At 32.7% G+C, this 21,305-nt stretch overlaps 1 protein-coding gene across 1 annotated transcript; it reads left to right on the top strand.

Moving 5' to 3' along the window:
• The first annotated feature begins 15,219 nt into the window (after positions 1-15,219).
• On the top strand, positions 15,220-16,441 carry LOC131606991 (LOB domain-containing protein 1-like). The gene is made up of 2 exons (XM_058879059.1): positions 15,220-15,474; positions 15,660-16,441. The coding sequence occupies exons 1-2, from the start codon at positions 15,223-15,225 to the stop codon at positions 16,011-16,013; spliced, it is 606 nt and encodes a 201-aa protein (XP_058735042.1). The 5' UTR covers positions 15,220-15,222; the 3' UTR covers positions 16,014-16,441.
• Positions 16,442-21,305: the final 4,864 nt, after the last annotated feature.

The following is a 21,305-nucleotide window of genomic DNA, read 5'->3' on the forward strand; positions in this document are numbered from 1 at the left end:
GATTCGATTCGATTGGGTATATTGGGATTTGATATTGTTAGGTATGTTATGATTTGGGATAATAGATGAATTTGTATAGATTGTTGGTTATTGATGTGTTGTTTTGATGTATAATGATGTGTGATGAGAAAGTCGATGTTTGTATGTCTGTATATGATGTCTGAAATCGTTTTTGGGTGAAAAGGGTGTGAAATCGCAGGTCTGTCGCAGACCTGAGAATTGGTGAAATCGCAGGTCCGCTGAGCGGAGGGGGTCCGCTGAGCGGAGGTCCCAACGTAGTTTGCTTCTGTTGGGCGTCGCTAGAGGTCCGCTGAGCGGAGGTCTGAAGGATTCGTTTATGTCGGGCTTCGCTGAGCGAACTTTGCTGTGTTGAATTTTTCTAAAACTTTAAAATAACGTATCTTTTGATCCGTGTATCCTTTCTTGGTGCCGTTTGGGACGTTGTGAAGCAAATTAAATATTTTATATGATGAATTGGTGAGATGGGCGGTGACCCGAATTATTTTTAAAAGATTATTTAATTGCTTCGGTGATATACATTGTGTGTATGTGGAATTGTGTAAACATGACAATGTTTTCGTGGGACGATGGAATGAACCGTTATTATTATTAATGTGATGATTATATGTTATATGTGGACATGTATGATTGAATGTAACGTTATGTGCATATGTTTCTGAATGTGACAATGTGTTAATGCGGTGATAGATTTGTTGTGACTATTATCATGATTGTTGTGATAATATGACGGTGATGATTGAATGATATATTTGATGTAAATATATGTGAATAATTGAATGATTGTGCAGCATGTACATACTTATTCGGTGATGAAAATGGTGAGTTATGATGAGACGATGCGGTGCATCGGATCGGTGATGTTTTTAAGTATGGTATATGTGTACATTCATTCATATGCATTTGATGATGGATCCCGGTGATGTTTGGATCGTTGGTGGACATATTTCCCATTGTGCGGAAATTGTGTCGGTGGGCCGTATCTCGATGAGGCGTAGATCGGTTAGGTGGATTGATTCCACGGTTTATTGGTACCACATGCATAGTGTCAGTTGGTCATATGCATCTTTGCCATAACATGATTGAATTGAATTTCAGTGTTATGTTTGGTGTCGTATTTGTTGTAATTGTTGTATTTGTTGTGATTGATGAATGATCATTGAATATCTGAATATATGACAAATTGGGTGAATGATATATTATGATGTTTTGTTGCTTATAAATGCATAACATTGATTAATTGAGAATGAGACTCACCCTTACTTGTTGACATTTTTTCAGATTTGAGAAGTAGCGGCATTAGTGCTCGGTGAGGATGACTCGTAAAGTTTATCCGTTGTTTTGGGTCGTGTCGGTCATGCTCTGATCTTGTAACACTGGGGAACGATAGTTTTAGAGTTTAAGAGATTACTCTATTTTATTTGGTGTTGGATTATATTCCATTTGGCTGTATTGACGTTGTTTCCCATTCCGCTGTGATAAATATGATTATGTTTTGGTAAATCGTTTCCTAATGAAGCATGACTTCGACCATAATTGGTTTATTTGTTTTTAAATAATTGTGGCATCCTTGTATTTATATTTTTACTCTGATTATTTATTAAAATTGCCGCGGGGTTTAGAAGGGTGTTACAATAGTGGTATCAGAGCAGGTCGGTCCGTCCGGCCAATTGTCGAGTCAGTTGAGTTGCGCGACTGTTGAATACTGTCGGTGTATTATCCCTTGGTACGCGACATGTGAGTGAATCACTGTCGGTACTTGGTTGTTTGTTGCAGAAGTTGGTTTGAAACAAGTGGGGGAGAAGCTTTGCTTCTCGGTTATGTTTCAGTTGTAAGATGATTGATTCAGTAGGTTGTTGTTGGCAACAGTGTAAGCGTTGTTGGAGTTGTTGTTTTCCGAATTGAAGGTGACTTGGAATTAAGACTTGGCTGGTAATTGAGTTGGAGCATCTTGAAGGAGGATGATTATATGCAACTGATGATTATTTGTAGGAGAGGAAAATTAGAAAGTTGCAATGTATCAGCTCTGCTGGTGTGCTGCGAAGTTGTCAGTTGAGTAGCCTTACGTCTCGGAAGAGGTTCAGCTGCAAGTTTACAAAGAGGATTGATGTCGTAATGTTTCAAAAATCGCACTTCGGCGATGGAATGTGTTGCTCAAGTTATAAGAATGTTTGGAAGTGAAGAGGTATGATAAGGGGCTGTTTGGAATGTGATCGAGTTGAAGAGAATGAGTTTTGGAGTGAGATTTTCGTAAGCAAAACGCAGGAAAATTGCTGAATAGCTGCAGAACTTCGAAAATTCATAACTAGAGTTCTGGACATCCGATTTGAGTTCCGTTTGAAACGTCGGAAAGCTAACGAGATGAACTTTGTTATAAAAATAGTTGCAGGAGCTGTAACATAATTAATTGTGACAGGGAGACGTTGGAAAGAGGTGAAGTTACGGTTACTCTTGTTCTTAGAACTAGACTTATTGGTACCGCACGGGATGTCAGTGTCAGGGTTGGACGGATTGAAGGAATAATTAGAAGGTTGTTGAGAAGTAATTTTAAGAATTGAATATACCATTTGAAGAGTTTTGCGAATACCGTATAGAGCGTCGCTGCATGATGTCGATGTTGCATTTCGGATAATGATTGGAAAATTCATATCTTGAGTTCCGAGTGTCGGATTGATGTACCGTTTGAGCCTACGAAGAGGTAAAATTATGTTCTAACTTATGGGAGAGTTATAAATACAGTAGAGGTGATCCTATGAAGAGAGATTTTGAATTTGGTTAAGGAAGTGTGAAACTTGTTGAATAGGAATGCCTACTACCGCGATTGTGTGAAACGAAGTTGAGTAGTATATGTTGTTGATGAATAAGTTGATGAGATGTTCGCTAATAAAGATGATTTGAGTGCCGATGGATTTTAAGTGAGGGGTGGATTAGTAGTAAAGGTGAAATAAACTTTAGAACCGTTTGGGGTATATTGTGATGCGCCACCGATGAGTTTGGGTGGTGTATTGATGCAAAATCAGCAAGTACTAGCTTATGCGTTGAGTAAGAAGTCTTTAAATATGTTGGTGCTGATGGTGAAAGAGTTGGATTTAAGTGGACAATTTAGATATTTGAGATTGATATGTGAAGGTACTCCTAAGAGTGTTAGATTGGGTATGTTAAAGCTGACTAGTGGTATTCTTGATGGGATTAGAGAAGGTCAGAAAGCTAATGTTGAGTTGACCGATAAGTTGACTTTGAATTACCAAGGTAAAGGCGGTGAATTCAGAATCGACGAGAACGATATGACGAGGTTTAGTGAGCAGGTTTGTGTTCTTGATGTTTTTTAGCTTTGAAAGAATATTCCAGAAGAAGGACACTATTATGTAGTAACGACAATTTATGCTTAAATGTGGTTGTTAGCTATCTATTGACAAATTGAGGACTTGATCACCCTTAATCTCTTGTTGATAGTAGGCGGAATCATATAAATAGAATGAACTTGTTTTGTTACCTTAATGGTATAAGATGCGATGGATACTAAGCCGTAAAGAATAAATCACTCACCATGTTGTGTGAACTTATGAAGAAGTGAATATGAAAGAGTGCAATATATTGGATGATGACCTAAGATGGGTAATCAGAGTCGCGTAGCGAAAGTGTGATGTGGAGTTGTGTTGTGAGTACTACTCGTGGACAGTGAGGAATTAATATGTCGGGAGCCTACGTAGAGAACATGTATTAATCTATATGTTGGATTTAGAATCTAGTGGATGTAAAGATGTTGTGTCGGGGAATTAGAACTCTTTTGAACAATTTCCGAGATGATGAACATGTTATTATGGTTGTACGTGGTCGACGAGTGTGCATTCGGCGAAATTAAGACGATGAGTTGATACTATATGATGCTATAATAATTTTGTGCTGTTGAAAGGTGTTATTGTAGATTTCTAGATATAATGAGGAATTATACTCTATGAAGGACGAAGTTGATTTAATTCTTGGAGAAGAGTGGGACTCAGTTGAGCTATTTTGTAAGCAATGGTATATCGAGGTTGATGAGTGTGATTATAACTACTCATGTGTACTCGTTCTGATGATTGGAATGTCTTAATAGATGTAGTAACTCAGGAATTTGTTGTTGAATGAGTATAAGTATTGCTAAGTGGTAAATTAATACCATGTATGGTAAAGGAGGATTTTAAACGAATGAGTAAAGAGAGTTGGAATTGGGCAAAACTAAGAAATCTAATTGGTGTAGATGATTGTAATGAGTAATCGGAGTAGTGTAGCGGAAGCAGAATGTAAAGTGTTGGATAGTTGATGGTGTGACTTAAGAGGAGTCAGATAATTTGAATTCAATGGTATGAAAAATACTATTATTGAGTTTTCTTGAAGGAAGCAGTTGGTGAAAAGTGTAAGTATTACTTTATCGCGCAAATGGGAAAGTGTGTTTCAGGTTGGTAAGTTCGGTAGATAGTATGCATTACTGCAGTGTTGATCATGTGTGATCATACCATGGATTGAGTAATTATATTATTCATTTAATGGGTGTATTGTATGGTTCGGACCTCAACGTTTCATTGTCGTTAACCTTTTCAAGATATAGCAAGTGATACGCCTTTAGGTTGTCGAATGCGATGTAAGAACTGAGATTGAATGCATGAGACATACTTTCTGTTGGTCATGTCAGATGAATCTTGAGGATCGACTAGAGAAATGTTACCTAGGAACTGGAGAGTCAGATGAAGGACTCCTATCCGAGACTTTTCACTTGAAGTATGTTTTCGAGGACGAAAACTCTTTTAGTGGGGGAGAGTTGTAACACCCCATATTTTCTAATTTTAATTTAATCGGAAATTAAATTATTATTTGGAATTTATTTGGTATTTTCGTTGAACTAATTGGAAGAATTATGGAGTATGGGTCTTTGGGCCAAGTGAGGTATTTAGTAATGAGGGGGTGTTAAATGTTAAGCCCATTACTAAATTATGCCATGTTTTAATAAAACAAGTAAATAAGAGAAAATTGAGAACTAGAGAAGGAAAACCTAAGAGGGAGAGAAGGAGAATTCATGGAGAAAAGGGATTTTCGTATTCATGGTGCAGCCCTCACAAAATGGGTCATAACTCTCTGCTCGTAGCTCCAAATCAGGTAATTCTTGGAGATTCGGATTCTACACGAAATTTCCTTCGATTTGATATATTAATTCGTGTCAGGGAAGTTCTTGGTGAGGGAGATAAGCGGGTTTGAAGATTGGAGATTCTTGCTGAAAGTGATGAAAATAGCCTTACGGGTTTGATGGAGAAGAAGGAGAAATGTCCGGATTCTTGGCTAAGGTAAGGGGGACTCTTCCGGTTAATTTCTATTATGTGCTTATGGGTAATAGGATGGATTAACGTATGATTCGATTCGATTGGGTATATTGGAATTTGATATTGTTAGGTATGTTATGATTTGGGATAATTGATGAATTTGTATAGATTGTTGGTTATTGATGTGTTGTTTTGATGTATAATGATGTGTGATGAGAAAGTCGATGTTTGTATGTCTGTATATGATGTCTGAAATCGTTTTTGGGTGAAAAGGGTGTGAAATCGCAGGTCTGTCGCAGACCTGAGAATTGGTGAAATCGCAGGTCCGTTGAGCGGAGGTCCCAACGTAGTTTGCTTCTGTTGGGCGTCGCTAGAGGTCCGCTGAGCGGAGGTCTGAAGGATTCGTTTATGTCGGGCTTCACTGAGCGAACTTTGCTGTGTTGAATTTTTCTAAAACTTTAAAATAACGTATCTTTTGATCCGTGTATCCTTTCTTGGTGCCGTTTGGGACGTTGTGAAGCAAATTAAATATTTTATATGATGAATTGGTGAGATGGGCGGTGACCCGAATTATTTTTAAAAGATTATTTAATTGCTTCGGTGATATACATTGTGTGTATGTGGAATTGTGTAAACATGACAATGTTTTCGTGGGACGATGGAATGAACCGTTATTATTATTAATGTGATGATTATATGTTATATGTGGACATGTATGATTGAATGTAACATTGTGTGCATATGTTTCTGAATGTGACAATGTGTTAATGCGGTGATAGATTTGTTGTGACTATTATCATGATTGTTGTGATAATATGACGGTGATGATTGAATGATATATTTGATGTAAATATATGTGAATAATTGAATGATTGTGCAGCGTGTACATACTTATTCGGTGATGAAAATGGTGAGTTATGATGAGACGATGCGGTGCATCGGATCGGTGATGTTTTTAAGTATGGTATACGTGTACATTCATTCATATGCATTTGATGATGGATCTCGGTGATGTTTGGATCGTTGGTGGACATATTTCCCATTGTGCGGAAATTGTGTCGGTGGGCCGTATCTCGATGAGGCGTAGATCGGTTAGGTGGATTGATTCCACGGTTTATTGGTACCACATGCATAGTGTCAGTTGGTCATATGCATCTTTGCCATAACATGATTGAATTGAATTTCAGTGTTATGTTTGGTGTCGTGTTTGCTGTAATTGTTGTATTTGTTGTGATTGATGAATGATCATTGAATATCTGAATATATGACAAATTGGGTGAATGATATATTATGATGTTTTGTTGCTTATGAATGCATAACATTGATTAATTGAGAATGAGACTCACCCTTACTTGTTGACATTTTTTAGATTTGAGAAGTAGCGGCATTAGTGCTCGGTGAGGATGACTCGTAGAGTTTATCCGTTGTTTTGGGTCGTATCGGTCATGCTCTGATCTTGTAACACTGGGGAACGATAGTTTTAGAGTTTAAGAGATTACTCTATTTTATTTGGTGTTGGATTATATTCCATTTGGCTGTATTGACGTTGTTTCCCATTCCGCTGTGATAAATATGATTATGTTTTGGTAAATCGTTTCCTAATGAAGCATGACTTCGACCATAATTGGTTTATTTGTTTTTAAATAATTGTGGCACCCTTGTATTTATATTTTTACTCTGATTATTTATTAAAATTGCCGCGGGGTTTAGAAGGGTGTTACACTTGACGCCACATATCCATCTAAAATCTTAAGGAAATGGGGGTATGAGTCACCCCTCTTATAAATTCAGCAAAAAGATAAGGTGAATTATGATTAAAAAAGGGGTTTTCAAAAACCTATAAGAAAACGATTGATTTAACTTAGTCAATTTTAAGAAAAGAGATGAAATAGAGATTTAAGCATGTAATATGTTTCTACCATTATATCACCAATCTCTTTGGAGTCGGATTCAACTTTAGTGTAGCCTTTTGCTTCTCGTTCAACACTAAAGTTCATCTCTTCTAACTTTGGGTGACTATATATTTTGTCACTTTCCACAATGTTGGCTTTGATTCTTGATTTTGCACCATTAGTGCTCTAAATTCTCTTATCATAGCCATTGAAAATGAAATCCAATTAGCATCCAGATTATCTTCACATCAATAATAGAACTATAGAATCCCTCATTCATTTTCAATGCTCATGAATTCCCTCTACGACTTATCCTCATAATGAATTTTGTTCTTCTAAAAAAACTCTTCGGCCATAAAGATCCTGTTAACATAATATCTCCCCATGAAATCTGGTAATTCCCTCTTCATAGTCTAAATTTCCTATATCTCTGGTTCTTTGTATAGTTCTCTGGCAGTTATTAGACAATTTCCATCAGTTACTCGGCAGTTTCCAGGAGCTTCTTGTAGTTTTTTTTGGCAGTTTCTAGCAATTTCCAGCACTATTCGACAGCTTGCGACAGTTTATCCGATAGGTCACACCAATGTCAAAAATCCAAATTCAAGAGAAAACGAAGTTGTATTATTAATGAAAAGAACAGTAACTATTATAGAAGATGAACCTATGCAATCTCAGGGCAAAGCTCCTCAGAGAAGAGAAAATCATATCTCTCTGCCCAAACTATTAGAGTTCCTAATTGATATCCCTATCCTTTATATAACTATTATTCCTATCTGATCATCTAGCCACATCAATAAATATAATTTGTTCCTGATCTATTTGAAACATTTGTTGGGCCTAAGACCTAACATCTTTCTTTTTGGTTTCTTTTATTCTCTCTCCTCTCTCTTGAAACATTCAATCATTCACCATTATTATTAACCTTTAAATCATTCATCTTAGTTAGCTCGTTGGTTCTTTTAGTCAGTTGGACCTTTCTAAGGTGATAGTGTCTTCCTTACCAGTATAGATGGACATCCTTAAAATAATTTAGGCAATGAACTCAAAAGGAGTATAACCTTATTCTTATCAAAACGTTTCACCTTAATATTTTACAAGTCATAAAAGATCTTGTAAAATTATATCAATTTAACCATAATGTATTTGTTTTGCACCTTTTAAAATAAGAAATTTGTTGTTTCATACACAACCTATGAGGCAAGGACTTTATCATATATATTGATTCATGCTTGACCCATCTCTGTTGGAATCTTTGTATTCAAAGTAAATTTAAAATGTATGTTTACAAATTTTTGAAATTGTTTTATTTTTTTAGTTGTAATGTAATTTGGTGCCGGAGAAAAAGACTATTTTTGTTTTAAAAAAATTACACTACAAGGATAAGAGTGTGGCAGGAATACTTAAATCCAATCTGAATCTATTTGGGATGATTTTGGGATTTAATTTTTCATTTTCGATAGAAATTAAGGCAGAAAGCGGAGATTTATCAAAAATTAAATTTAGATGCGAGAAAGATAAAAATTATCCTTGTCCCATTATCATACCTAATTGTGACTAATCCACCCGCCTCGCAAGTGAAATCATGGCAAAAACTACAGTGACAAATGAGACTTGTAACACCCGGAAATTCGATTATTCGCTTAATCTAGACGTTCAGAGTGTTTAGTGAAGTTTTCGTATTTTGAGACGATTTAGTCGGTATCAGTTCGGGATAGCGGATCGATATTTAATCAAGAGTTTTGATATTTTCAGTATTAGAAATATTATTGGAATAATATTTGAAGTTTTGGGAATTTTCTGAGTAAGTAAGATTAGACCGAAAATATTCGATTTAGTCGAATTTGAATTGTCGGTGTTATTTAAGGGCAAATTTGGAATTATTAAATTGAAGTCGGAAAATAATATTAAGAATAATATTATTTATAAGTCGGAATTATTATATTGAAGGAATTATTATAAGTGATATTTTGGTTATTGAGTTATATCTCTTATTGGGCCTAAATTGATTTTGGAGGATATTAAATAAATAAGAGTTGTTAACCTCTAAGCCCAAATTGGATTTTAAATTAGGGTTTTAGAGATGAGAAAGAATAGTTGTCATTTTTGGAGAAAAGAAGAATAGAAGAGAAAGAGGCAAGTTTGAAGGAGAAGAACAAAGCTTAGAAACTTTCATCCATGGTGTCAAATTGGAGACCCATTGAGTTGCTTCAATTGATAAGGTAAGGGTGGGGTTCTCTTCCTATAATGGGGCTCATGAACAATTGTATGTGGGGTTTAGGGGTATAGTTTTCATTACTGTGTCTTGTTGAAAATGATTGTATCGCTGTTGAAATTGATTGTCCATTTTGAGTTCTATCATCTTGTTGTTACTGTTGGTTAAATGGAAAATAGTTGGAACTGCTCTGGAAATTAATAATATGTTGGGGCTTAATGAGCTGATAGGAGGATATTTCGCGTGGGTTTGTTTTGTGATTACGTTGAATTTGGTTTGTAAAACAAAGTATGGGTAGGAGAGTTTAGAGTGCCGCACGACACCAATGAGGATTTTGTGATTCCATGAAAATACATCTGCCATAACTTGAATGGATACTTATTTTATAATTTCATAAATTCTAGAACTATAATGAATAATATATTGTACAACCATAATTAGACATACTTTTAGTTTTCCTTCTACTTTTATGGACTTTTCTCATTAATATAAGTTAGAATTACATTAAAATGATTGATTTCACATTTCCTAAGTGGGTCCAATATGTTGTTTAATTCTTTATCTCTTGCATCTTGATATATATATAGGTTGCTTTTGGTAATACAATAATAATGTCACATTGTAATTAAGTGTGAAGATATAATTAACTATGACACACAGCAAGATTTATTAGATGATACCTTATGTGGTTTTGTTTCATTCCTTCTCTTATTCATGCTAGTTGAAGTAGGTAATTACTTAGAAGAATTAGAAACAGTATGGTAGAGATAACAGGAAAATGCACTTGCCCTGTTACAGAAGTAGTTTTGAATTAATTAGAAACAGATGCATATTTTGGAATTAAGTATGGAATTGGATGTTATCATAATTTATAAAATGAATTATTATATAATTAGAAACAGTAGCAGTTATAGGACTAATAAAATATAAAACATTCCCGTTTGATCGAAATAGCCGTATTAAGCGGTATAATTAGTGGTCCAGAATTTGATGAAAATTTACGTGGTAGCTAAGTTTAATTAGTACATTAACGTGGTGGTGGTATTTTGTTGAAATTGTGATATGTTACGAATCGATTGAAATTGTGTTTGGTTTAAATATTATTTATAAATAAATTATAATAATTTAATAGAATTGTCAATAGAGTTGTTAGAGTTGTCAATAGAGTTGTTAGAGTCGACAATAAGTTGTCAAAGTTGTTTTGAATTATTAAGGGTCATATTTCTATTTGTTTTGAGTAATTCTGACATGTTTAGAGTTGTCAGTGTATAACGTCGGTGTTTGTTTTTTTTATTGGAACTTTAACAATTCATATCTTTTGAACTGTAACTCCGTTTGAGTCTCCGTTCGAAGCGTTAGGAAGCTAGCGCGATATTCTTTTAATAAAAATGGTCTTGAGCAATAGAATGCTAGAAATTGGAAATAGAGTAGAAATAGAAGTGAATTAAATTAATATAGTGTTATTATTAATTGGTTGATTAAATTAGTAGTTGAATTAATTTCAATGAGTTTAATCGATTGGAATATAATTTGGAATTAGATCAACTATTCGGTTTGTCGGTAAATTACGATATTTTGAGAATTTATCCGTAATTGTGTTTTGACTTGAATATGTATGTTGAGAAATATATATTATTATGTCAATGATGTTGTTTTGATATTGATTCTCTGTGGGTAGTTGGATAGCATTAATTTTAATGATTAATTGCTTGATTTTAAATGTGTATGTTCATATATAATTGGCAAAATGAGAATTAACATGAGATAGTATGGTTACTAGTGTTAATTGAATTTTGTGAATCGTAATTGATTAATTGACCTTTTATATGTGAATGATATGTATGTGTTGTGAATGTTGTGTACAATTGGTGGATAATTCATCGAGTTGAATTATTGTGATATGCTAAATATTAAGATGGTAGAGATGATCTTAATTGCATATGTTTGATTAACATTGTACATACATTCATATCATGGATGCCTTGAAACAAAGGTGGTTTGCTTTGAAACATAAGCGAGGCTTGGATTCTAGAGTGAATCGGAAAGCGGTAAACTATATGTTTACATTTGGTGGCTTTGATCTTGTCCGGATCTGAAGCGTGGCTAGATTCTATATGAATCGGAAGCGGTGGAACTTTGGGTCCACATTGGGTACCACATGCATAGAGTCACATGTCTTGCATTGAGTCACATTGAGGTTAAGTGATGTTTGAATATATGCATTTATGTGATTGTCATGTGTACATGAGATGTGATAATTGGAATTGGTGATGTTTTGATATATAATTGGTTAAACGTGTGAATATGTGATAATGATGAATTGTGTATATATTTGGGATAATAGTATTGAACCTTTTGAGTATTATATTATTGAATTTTGTGCTTACTTGAATATGTGAAATTTATTAGATGATACTATTTACATGATTATGACTTGTTGTGTGATGAAAAGTATGTGAGATTAATGAACTGTAGAAGTATAATGTGTATAGTAGCTATTGATACTTGTGATGTGATGATTTTATATGTCTGAATCCTAGCATGCAATTTATCATATGCCCACTTATATGATTTGATATCTCACCCTTTTCTCTTGTTTCGCCGTTGCCTTTATATTGGTAACGTGCAGGTATTCAAGTATGAAGATTTAGTTGTCGTTACTCGAATCGGTTGTCGCTCTGATACGTAGCACTCTGGGGGGAACGATTTATATTATTTATGATGTTGCTATTTAATTGTTTCATTTTGGTTGGACAAATGATAAGTTAACTGAAGATATTTTATTGAATACTTGTTTAAGTGATTCCGCTGTGTTTTAATAAAATAAGTTATTCTGTTTCAAAGGTGCTATGTATCCGCTTTATGCGACGAGTTGATTTGTTTTGTTTTATTATGTGACGCCTCATTTGTTTATTGAGAAATTTTGAAACTCTGATTTATATATTTGTCGGGTAGAAATGGGGTGTTACAAGACTCACCTTGCACACCTCCTTATGCATCTCGTGGGTGAGACAATGTTGAAAACTGATATTTTTGCTTAAAAGTTAAGGCATAATTCGACACTAGTTTTAACATCACAAGTATCTCTTATATTCAAAATTAGATGAAATATGAAATTGTGAAATTGCAAAACTAACTTATTATAATTTGGTACCAAAGGGTAATTATCATGTGTGCCCAATCCGAGACATGATACAAAGTCATAAGGGAAAGCCATGCTTTTAAGAAGTGTGATACATCAACATCTCTAAAGATCAATAAACCCTATGCCCATATCTTGCTTCCACACTCAATCTAAGATATTGAACCTTGGCAGCCTTCTATGAATCACAGCCAAATCTCTCATATGTCTACACTAGCCACCACTACATTAATAATATGAACATGTTCATTTTAAAGTAAGGAAAAGAAAATAACATGACTTGATTATAGTGGAAGTAAACCGTAAAGTGAAGTTGTCTTCTTTTCTTAAGGTCCACACGCAAAAGACTATAGTACAAGAGGGGATTAGTAGAGATCACACTCACACAACATAAGGAAGAAAAAAATGTTATATACAAATTACAAATCTCTAACTACTTCCACCACAAAGTTGAAACTTGGATTCAAATTTTCCTAACCGTGGAAAAAAAACACTTGAAAGATAAGGTGGAGTCTTACATTTTGAACTAATACATCTATTTTAAGAACTTGAAAACCTATAATTAGCATTGTAGTACTATTTCTATACTAGTATTAATGTAGTAATTCTTGATATTTGAAATTAATTGATTAATTGCAAAGATGGACGACCCTTCAACTACCTTGCCCCCCACTTTAATTGTGGCCAATGAACTTACTTGCACACACACATGTAGACACATATATAGTCCACAAACACGTCCATATATTATGCAAAAAGACACTTAGTAAATACAACTATACAAGAGACTATAGTCTATATTGTATTTATTTAATTTAATTTTGTTTAATAATATAGTACTAAATTATTTTTAGTCTTGGATGAATGAATAGAGTCGTTGAATAGATAGGCTATGTGCCTATGTCTGTCTCTATCGTGGTAGAAATGTACGATCCTAATATGAACAACCTCACTCTGCCAACTGATTTCTAGCTACTAAAGCAGACACCTGGCACAATCTTATATATCATCAACATACTATTTTTAAGATCATAGTCGACTTCCATTACGACAAAACTTTCTTGTTTCAAGTTGCAGACAAAATTTTATCATTTATCATCATAATTTTTGCTTCAATATATAATATTTTTAATTTTAATTTGACATGTTAAGGTTGATTTAAATTATATTCTGTATTAATTAACTTATTTATATATATACAATAATACATAATGAGAGATATACTTGTCACAAATTGAACTATACACCAACAATTTAGATTCATTTACTTCACATACTCTCAATTTCTTTGTGTTTCGAATTTCTCATCACTTTAATTTACTTCCTACTTTGTAATATCTAGATAAAAATATTTATCAGTATTGATAATTTCATTAATATTATATAATAATACATGTAATTGTAATATACTTATAAAATTATTCAGCTATTATTTTAACTACTCTAATTGATTGCATGCAACAATGTTTTCATCTTTATATAAATTATTTAAAAAAAATTAACATAATTAATGATTTTTTATTAAAAGATACTCATAATTAGTTATATATTGATATTGACCTAGCTAAATTACCTAGACAAGCCTTATTTAAATGGACCATAGGAATAACACAATTACATTTTAATTTTATCATATTGAATGTGTTTGTAAGATTGGTGAACACTCTGGTATTTATTGAATTTGGTTGGGTAACTATCTATCATCCACTCATAGAATGTTATAATATTTGTTATAATATTTTTATGATAATTTTTTAAAATAGATTAAAAATCTAAATACGTTTTATGAGTACTTAATAATTTATGTTGTTAATTGACTCAGCAAATCAATTAAACTATTAGTAATGAATTCTCAACCCAAATATTTTTCAAACAAGGATGAGGAGAAGACAACATATTATTATTTTTGCTTTGTCCTCTAAGGCTGCTCCATCGTGTTGTCTATTTGATATGATTTAAGGCCAAAATTGAATAAAATCAAAAACAAACATATTGTCAAGAGTAATAATGCCATTAAATGCCAAATTTATAATGTATATATGTAACAGACTTTTACACGTAAATTAATTTTAGAGTAATATTTTGTCTTTGTTAGACTAGAAATTTTTGAGATTCAGCTTAGTCATTTGACTATATAAATTATAATTAAATTTAAATAATTTGATTTTGGTCTAATGATTGTGGATTTCACATATTTCGGATTTTAATTTAAGTTTTAAGACTGAAATTTAAGCATGGTGACAACATTCAAGTTAGAAAAAAAAAGTTTGTTTTTTTATGAAAGGCAAGTTCCAAGCTACCGGGCAAGTTAGGCAAACTACAAAGAGTCATCTTGAAAATGCAAAATCTGTTTGCATGTGAAAAAATATTTTTATATAATTATTTTTTTGGTTGAAATTAGTCTTTAAAGTAAAATAAAAGTTGCAGAAAAAAAAAAACTCAACTATTGTTTTTCAAAGCTATCGAAGAGTTTTCATACAAAGCCAAAACCCAAACACCTAACGAAGAAGTGGGAAACCATAGGCAGCCAGCCACGTTAGTTATAACTAATTTCAACGCTGACGTCACTTATTCCAATCCATGACGTTTTTGTTATTTTCTCATTTTCCTCTATAAATATTTCCACAATCTCTAGTTTTTTTTCCAAATCAAAAACAAACAACAATGGAAAGTAAAAGTACTACTAGTGACACATGTTCTGTTCCACTTTCTCATAACTCTTCAACTTCATCTAACTCTAACTCTCCTCCACAAGCTGTTGTTGTTTTGAGCCCTTGTGCTGCTTGCAAGATTTTGAGGAGAAGATGTTCCGCTGATAAATGTGTTTTGGCTCCTTATTTTCCTCCTACTGATCCTGCCAAGTTTACCATTGCTCATAGAGTCTTTGGTGCTAGCAATATCATCAAATTCTTACAGGTACATAACTCGTTTGTTAAATTAATCTTTCTTAAATATCAATAATTTATTTACATTAATACGAAAAATTACAAAAAAAAATGTTAATTCGGTAGTTGAACTCTAGATCATTAGTTTACACTCATTTTACTATGTTGAACTCTGGATCGGCAGTTTACACTTATTTTACTATATTATCATAATAGGAACTGCCTGAGGCTCGAAGAGCGGATGCAGTTACGAGCATGGTTTATGAGGCGAGTGCGAGAATTAGAGATCCTGTTTATGGTTGTGCGGGAGCAATTTGTCAGCTTCAAAAGCAGGTGAATGAGCTTCAAGCACAATTGGCGAAATCGCAAGCGGAGGTTGTAAACATGCAACTCCAACAAGCGAATCTTGTGGCTTTATTTTGCATGTCACAAAGTGAACAAGAGTCACCACAGCAATCTATGGATGAGTTCATTCAAAGTCCAATGCAGAGTGGTGGCTATGGAATTGGTTTGAACTTTCTTGAGGAGAATAATAGTCTAAATTCATTATGGGAGCCACTTTGGACATGAAGGACTAGAACAATATTAAATATAGCGTTACAAATAGAATTTTAATCGCAATCCCAAAATTATATGTAGTCAACCACATCGATGTTATCTGGTTTAGACCAAACTATTCCGATTTTACAATGCATTAAAATCTGAATTGTTTGATCTTAATCAAACGATAATTGATCTGGTTGATTGGTGCATTGATAACGATTCAAATTTCATTATCATCTCCTAAGGAGAAATGGAAGAAATCAAGCCATTATTATAACTAATAAAAGTAAGCAAGCATAGCTAGGATTAGTTTCTTGATGGTTAATTTTCTGCATGAGGAAAACCTGGATGTAGTACTAAACAAAATGTTGAATTGGCCACATTAATTAGACATGAAAAAAAAAATGAAATTGATCTTTAAATTTTTGTGTCTTTATCATTTGAACATGAAGTTAAAGTCAAATTTCATCTTCTTGAATTTAACTTTTTGCAGCAAATTCAACTTTTTATAGTTGTGAAGAATGAATTTAATTATAATTCAGCTTTTAGTTCGTATACCTTTTTATGCCCTCTCTTTTTCTCCCTTCAAATTATTTTCTTCGCTTATTCTAAACCAAACATAGTCTAAAGTATTTGAATTGGCGTTAGACATAATTGATTATAGGAAAATTCAATTTGGCAGAATTGATTTTTATAAAATTGAGTTTATTCGAAATTATTTATGATATAATATATTTTATATAAAAGTGAGTAGAATAATAAATTTCAAAATAAAAATTACTTAGAATCAATTCTTAATGTCAAAATTAAAAATTTTAGCTTCAAGTAGAATAAATTTTGAAGTATAATCAATTCTACTTTTGATAAACTAAATACCTCAAAATCGCTCATAATCAATTTTACACCTCTAAAATTAATTATGGATCTTCTAAAAAATTTTTAAATTCAAACCGGTTATAAAATCATTATAAACAAGTGGAATTTGTGAATGTTCATTTTTCTTGTCAAACTAATAGCTTTTGATTTGTCTAATGGCTTTGGATTCGTTATAGAGTTCCATAAGCCAAATTTTAGGGTCAATCAATAGGGAACACTAGGCAATGTTGGCTAATCTTGACAAGGAAGACAAAACTACTACCAAGTAGACTAGCTAAGTTTTTTCAATAATAATATTTGCAGTTTAATGATGAGCAAAAGGCAAATGGTGTTATTTTAATCGATTAATCTCATAGTTAATGAGGGTTAAACTTTCTTCTAATTGACTTTCTATACTCTCCATGTTTGTCTTTTCTCCATGTTTGTCTTTTAGGAGAATTTATCAAATTTAATTTATGCTTTAATCTATTAAGAAGTAGTTGGTCATTCCTCTTAATGTAAATAAATATTATAATAAGACAGTCACTTGTTAATGAGAATAAGAAGCTAAGTTTCCACCTTAAAATCTTAAATGATGTCAAAGTCTAGTTCCAAATTCCGGAGAATGAGGGTAAAAAAACAATAGTTTTTTTTAGTTTATTATTTTAGTAAAATTTAGTTGGAATTAACTTTTGTTTCGCTAATAGTGGATTCTATCAACTACACACAATCTTTAGAATCAAAATTTGACGATTTCACGATTATATGACAATGTAATCCACTAGAGAATGACACGCAACCTTTAATAGTGGTTCCAAATCCTGTAGAGAACGAGGAGTAAAAAAATAATTTTTTTATTTTATTATTTTGGTAAAATTTAGTTGGAAGTAACTTCGTTTTGTTAACAATGGATTCTATCAACTATACGTAACCCTTAGAATCAAAATTTGACGACTCCATGATTATATGACAATGTAATCCACTAGAGAATGACATACAACTCTTAATAGTGGTTCCAAATCCAATAGAGAATGAGAAGTAAAAAAAAATTTTTTTTTATTATTTTGGTAAAATTTAGTTGGCACTAACTTTCATTTCGTTAATAATGGATTCTATCAACTACACTCAATCCTTAGAATCAAAATTTGACGACTCCATGATTATATGACAATGTTAATGGAGAATTTACTCTGTTTCAATTAGTGTAGTTAAAATTGAGTGTTGGATCTTAAGATCTTATGATCTTACGTGTTGAAGTTGCCTAATAGTGTTACGACCAAATAAAGATTTTGTTTCATGATCAACGTGGTCAAAATTGAGCTTTTTAAAGTAAAATCGTAAAAAAAAATAAAAAAGAGCTAGGCCTTTTTTTTGTTGTCTTATAGGGTCGTGTTTTTTATGTGAAAACTCGATTCTTATTATTTCAATTAGGTTAACTCACTCCTAACCCCAAAACAGAAATGGCTGTTATTCTTCCTTGTAGCGGTGAAAAATTGAAACTAAGATATTGATTGACTTAAATCGTATTTTAGTGAAAGTCGCCACCGCGCTTTATTGTTTCCAAAGAAAACGGGAACAAAACGAAGTACAATTCAAAGAAGTTTTTAAATCTAAACTAATAAAATAAACAGAGTTCTTGGTTCGGGGGTTGGCTATACAAAGAGAATGTATTAGCACCCCATGTATCTATAGTACTCTATAGGAACCTCTTTGAAATATGTATATTAAAGTTTATTGTTGTTGTACCTGTTTGTGAAAAGAATGGGGTGGTGAGAAAAGAATTTTATTATGCTTAGCAAGACATCGCATCTTGTGCCTACATACCTCTTAAGTGCAATAGGGAAGTTAGAGCATTTGTAGTTCTCCTTAAAAGGAAAAGAAAGGCCAAAGTGGCAAAAATATTTTTGGGTGCTAAGTTTTAGAGTTACAAAGATTTTTTGAATTGCTAGGATTTAGAAATGCGTATCAAGTTTTAAAAGGGGGCTAAGCTTTAGAAATGCAAAGCATTGGGTTTGAAATGCTAGGTTTTAGAATTATATAGCATGTTTGAAAATAGGCTAAGCTTTAGAAATGCAAAGCAAGGGGTTTAAAATGCTAAGTTTTAGAAATACAAAGCATGGGTTTTGGTGTTAAGTTTTAAAAGTACAAAGCAAAGGTAAATAGAAGGAAAGAGGTGAGTACCTTGAAAATTTTAGTCAATACTATCTCATTCCTTTGGGTTGGAGACACAAGCAATATCAATGAGGAACCAAGCAAGCATATATGCATCTCAAGCAAGCATCAATTCAAAGTATCTCAAGTAATATGTGCGAGATATATGTATCATGATCAAAGTCAAAATATATCAAGTATAAACAAAGTCAATCCATCACATGGCTGTGGTAATGTTAAAGGGGAATCCCTAAAAGAATCATCAATATGACTCAAGGATAAACAAGTCAACAATCAAAGATAATATATTTACAAGTAAACTTAAGGTAAGTATACAAATATCATGATTAAAAGAAGAGAAGACATACCTCAACATAGTCAAGCATCAAGATCATGATCACATCAAGTATATATGGACATGTATATGTGTATGATCATGTGTATCAGTGCATGTGTATCATGGTAATGCCATTGATAAGTATGAACATGTCAAATATTGGTTATGATAATGATCAACAAGACAAGTCAAAATCAAACATGGTATCATGGTAAACAAGTACTCAAGCAAATGGATGGATCACAAAGTCAAGTAAGGTATGAACATATGGACAAGTGAACATGGGACCAATCATCAACATGGATACCAAACATACAAGGTAAATAAGTCTATACAAAGTATAGATACATCATGATAAGGACATGTAGATCAAACTAGTATGTACATGTGAGCTAAACAAGATGTGAACATCAAACAAACAATCGTGGGTGATCATCAAGCTAGGGGATCATATCAATATGAATCAAGCATATAAACATGGTGAAGTCAAAAAAACATGTGTTCATGGTAATCATGAAAGTTTAATCACACAAAAATATGGTAAGGCTAACATGGTATTATCCCTAAGAGCTTAGCATGGTGTAAACAAATATAAACATCAAGATAATGGTATCAATTTCAAGTCAAGATCATGTGTGGATTAGGGTTTCAAACAATTAGGATTTTCTAAGTTAAGTTCCCATCTAATCAAGTTTTAATCAGTTAAAATAATTAATTCATGATATATAAAAAAGGAATCAAAGTTTTATTTATATAAAAGATGTTGAAATTAACAAGACATCAAGAAAAATCAGTTTAATCAAAGTATAAAATCAAACAAAAATATTTAATAAAAAGACACAAAGTTTTTAATAATTTTTTAATATATTTTAAAATGAATATATATAAATATTAAATATACTAAATAAAAATAAATATTTAATGATTTTGGAAAATAAATAAATAAGTGATCAAGATTGGTAAAAAAAAAAATCAAAAGGAATTGTAAAAGAAATAAATCAAAAGAAATTAAAATGGTGGAAAAAAGGTAAAAGAAACAAGTGATTAAAATTTTATTTATGGGCAAGGAGTGTTGAACTCATGACACTAGGGTTGCCAGCACACAACTATACCATTAGGCCACTGAACGTGCCTTGTTAATAAAACACATTCAGTTCTAAATGTGAAAACAAGTTCTAAATGCATAAAAAGAAAAAGAAAAAGCACAAAAGGTCTGGGGCAAAGGGTTTCGGACCCCAGACCCAGAGGTGACATGCACGCATTCTTAACCACTAGGTGGTGATACATCTAATGTTTAAAATGCATCCAACATATTATATTTAAAACAAGCTTCTAAAACTGAAAAAATGGAGCCTATCAACTTCATTTTCAACCTTGAGACACCAAAGTCGAATTTCTCCATTTCTCAACCAAATGCAATAATGTAAAGATCAAAGTTGCTCAGAATGTCACCACAAGTTCAAAAATCTAAGCAATATAAATTTATTCTAACTGTAGCTCTCTAATTTCTAACAAAACTAGAAGACACTAAAAATTTTAAACAAAAATTAAATGACATATAACATCAATCAATGGCAGATAAGTGAGGGTTTTCACTCCTCACATCATGACAAACATAATAGAATCAAGAATTGCTCAAAATGATGCTCCTAACATGAAGTTCAGAGTCTAGAAAACTTACCTCTGAAGTGAGAAATTGATATGGAGGTAGAGCACTTCTGGAGATGGCTTGATGATCCATGCAGCTTCAGTAAAGTCCCGGGAATGTGTTGCAATGCTTACTTTGCTTTGAGAATACCTCAATCCAATTAACCACCTCAAGTTGCAGCTTTGAAAAAGTGAGTTTTGGAGATGTTGATGGAGGAGTTACAGTTGGTATATAATGCATACAGAAGTTTCTATATGATGTGTGGATGATGTTTGGATGATAAGTTTGTAAGAAACTTGCAAGGGGAATGAAATTTGAAGAATTATAT

This window comes from Vicia villosa, linkage group LG5, assembly GCF_029867415.1.
Source record: "Vicia villosa cultivar HV-30 ecotype Madison, WI linkage group LG5, Vvil1.0, whole genome shotgun sequence".
In the NCBI taxonomy this organism is placed as follows: Eukaryota; Viridiplantae; Streptophyta; class Magnoliopsida; order Fabales; family Fabaceae; genus Vicia; species Vicia villosa.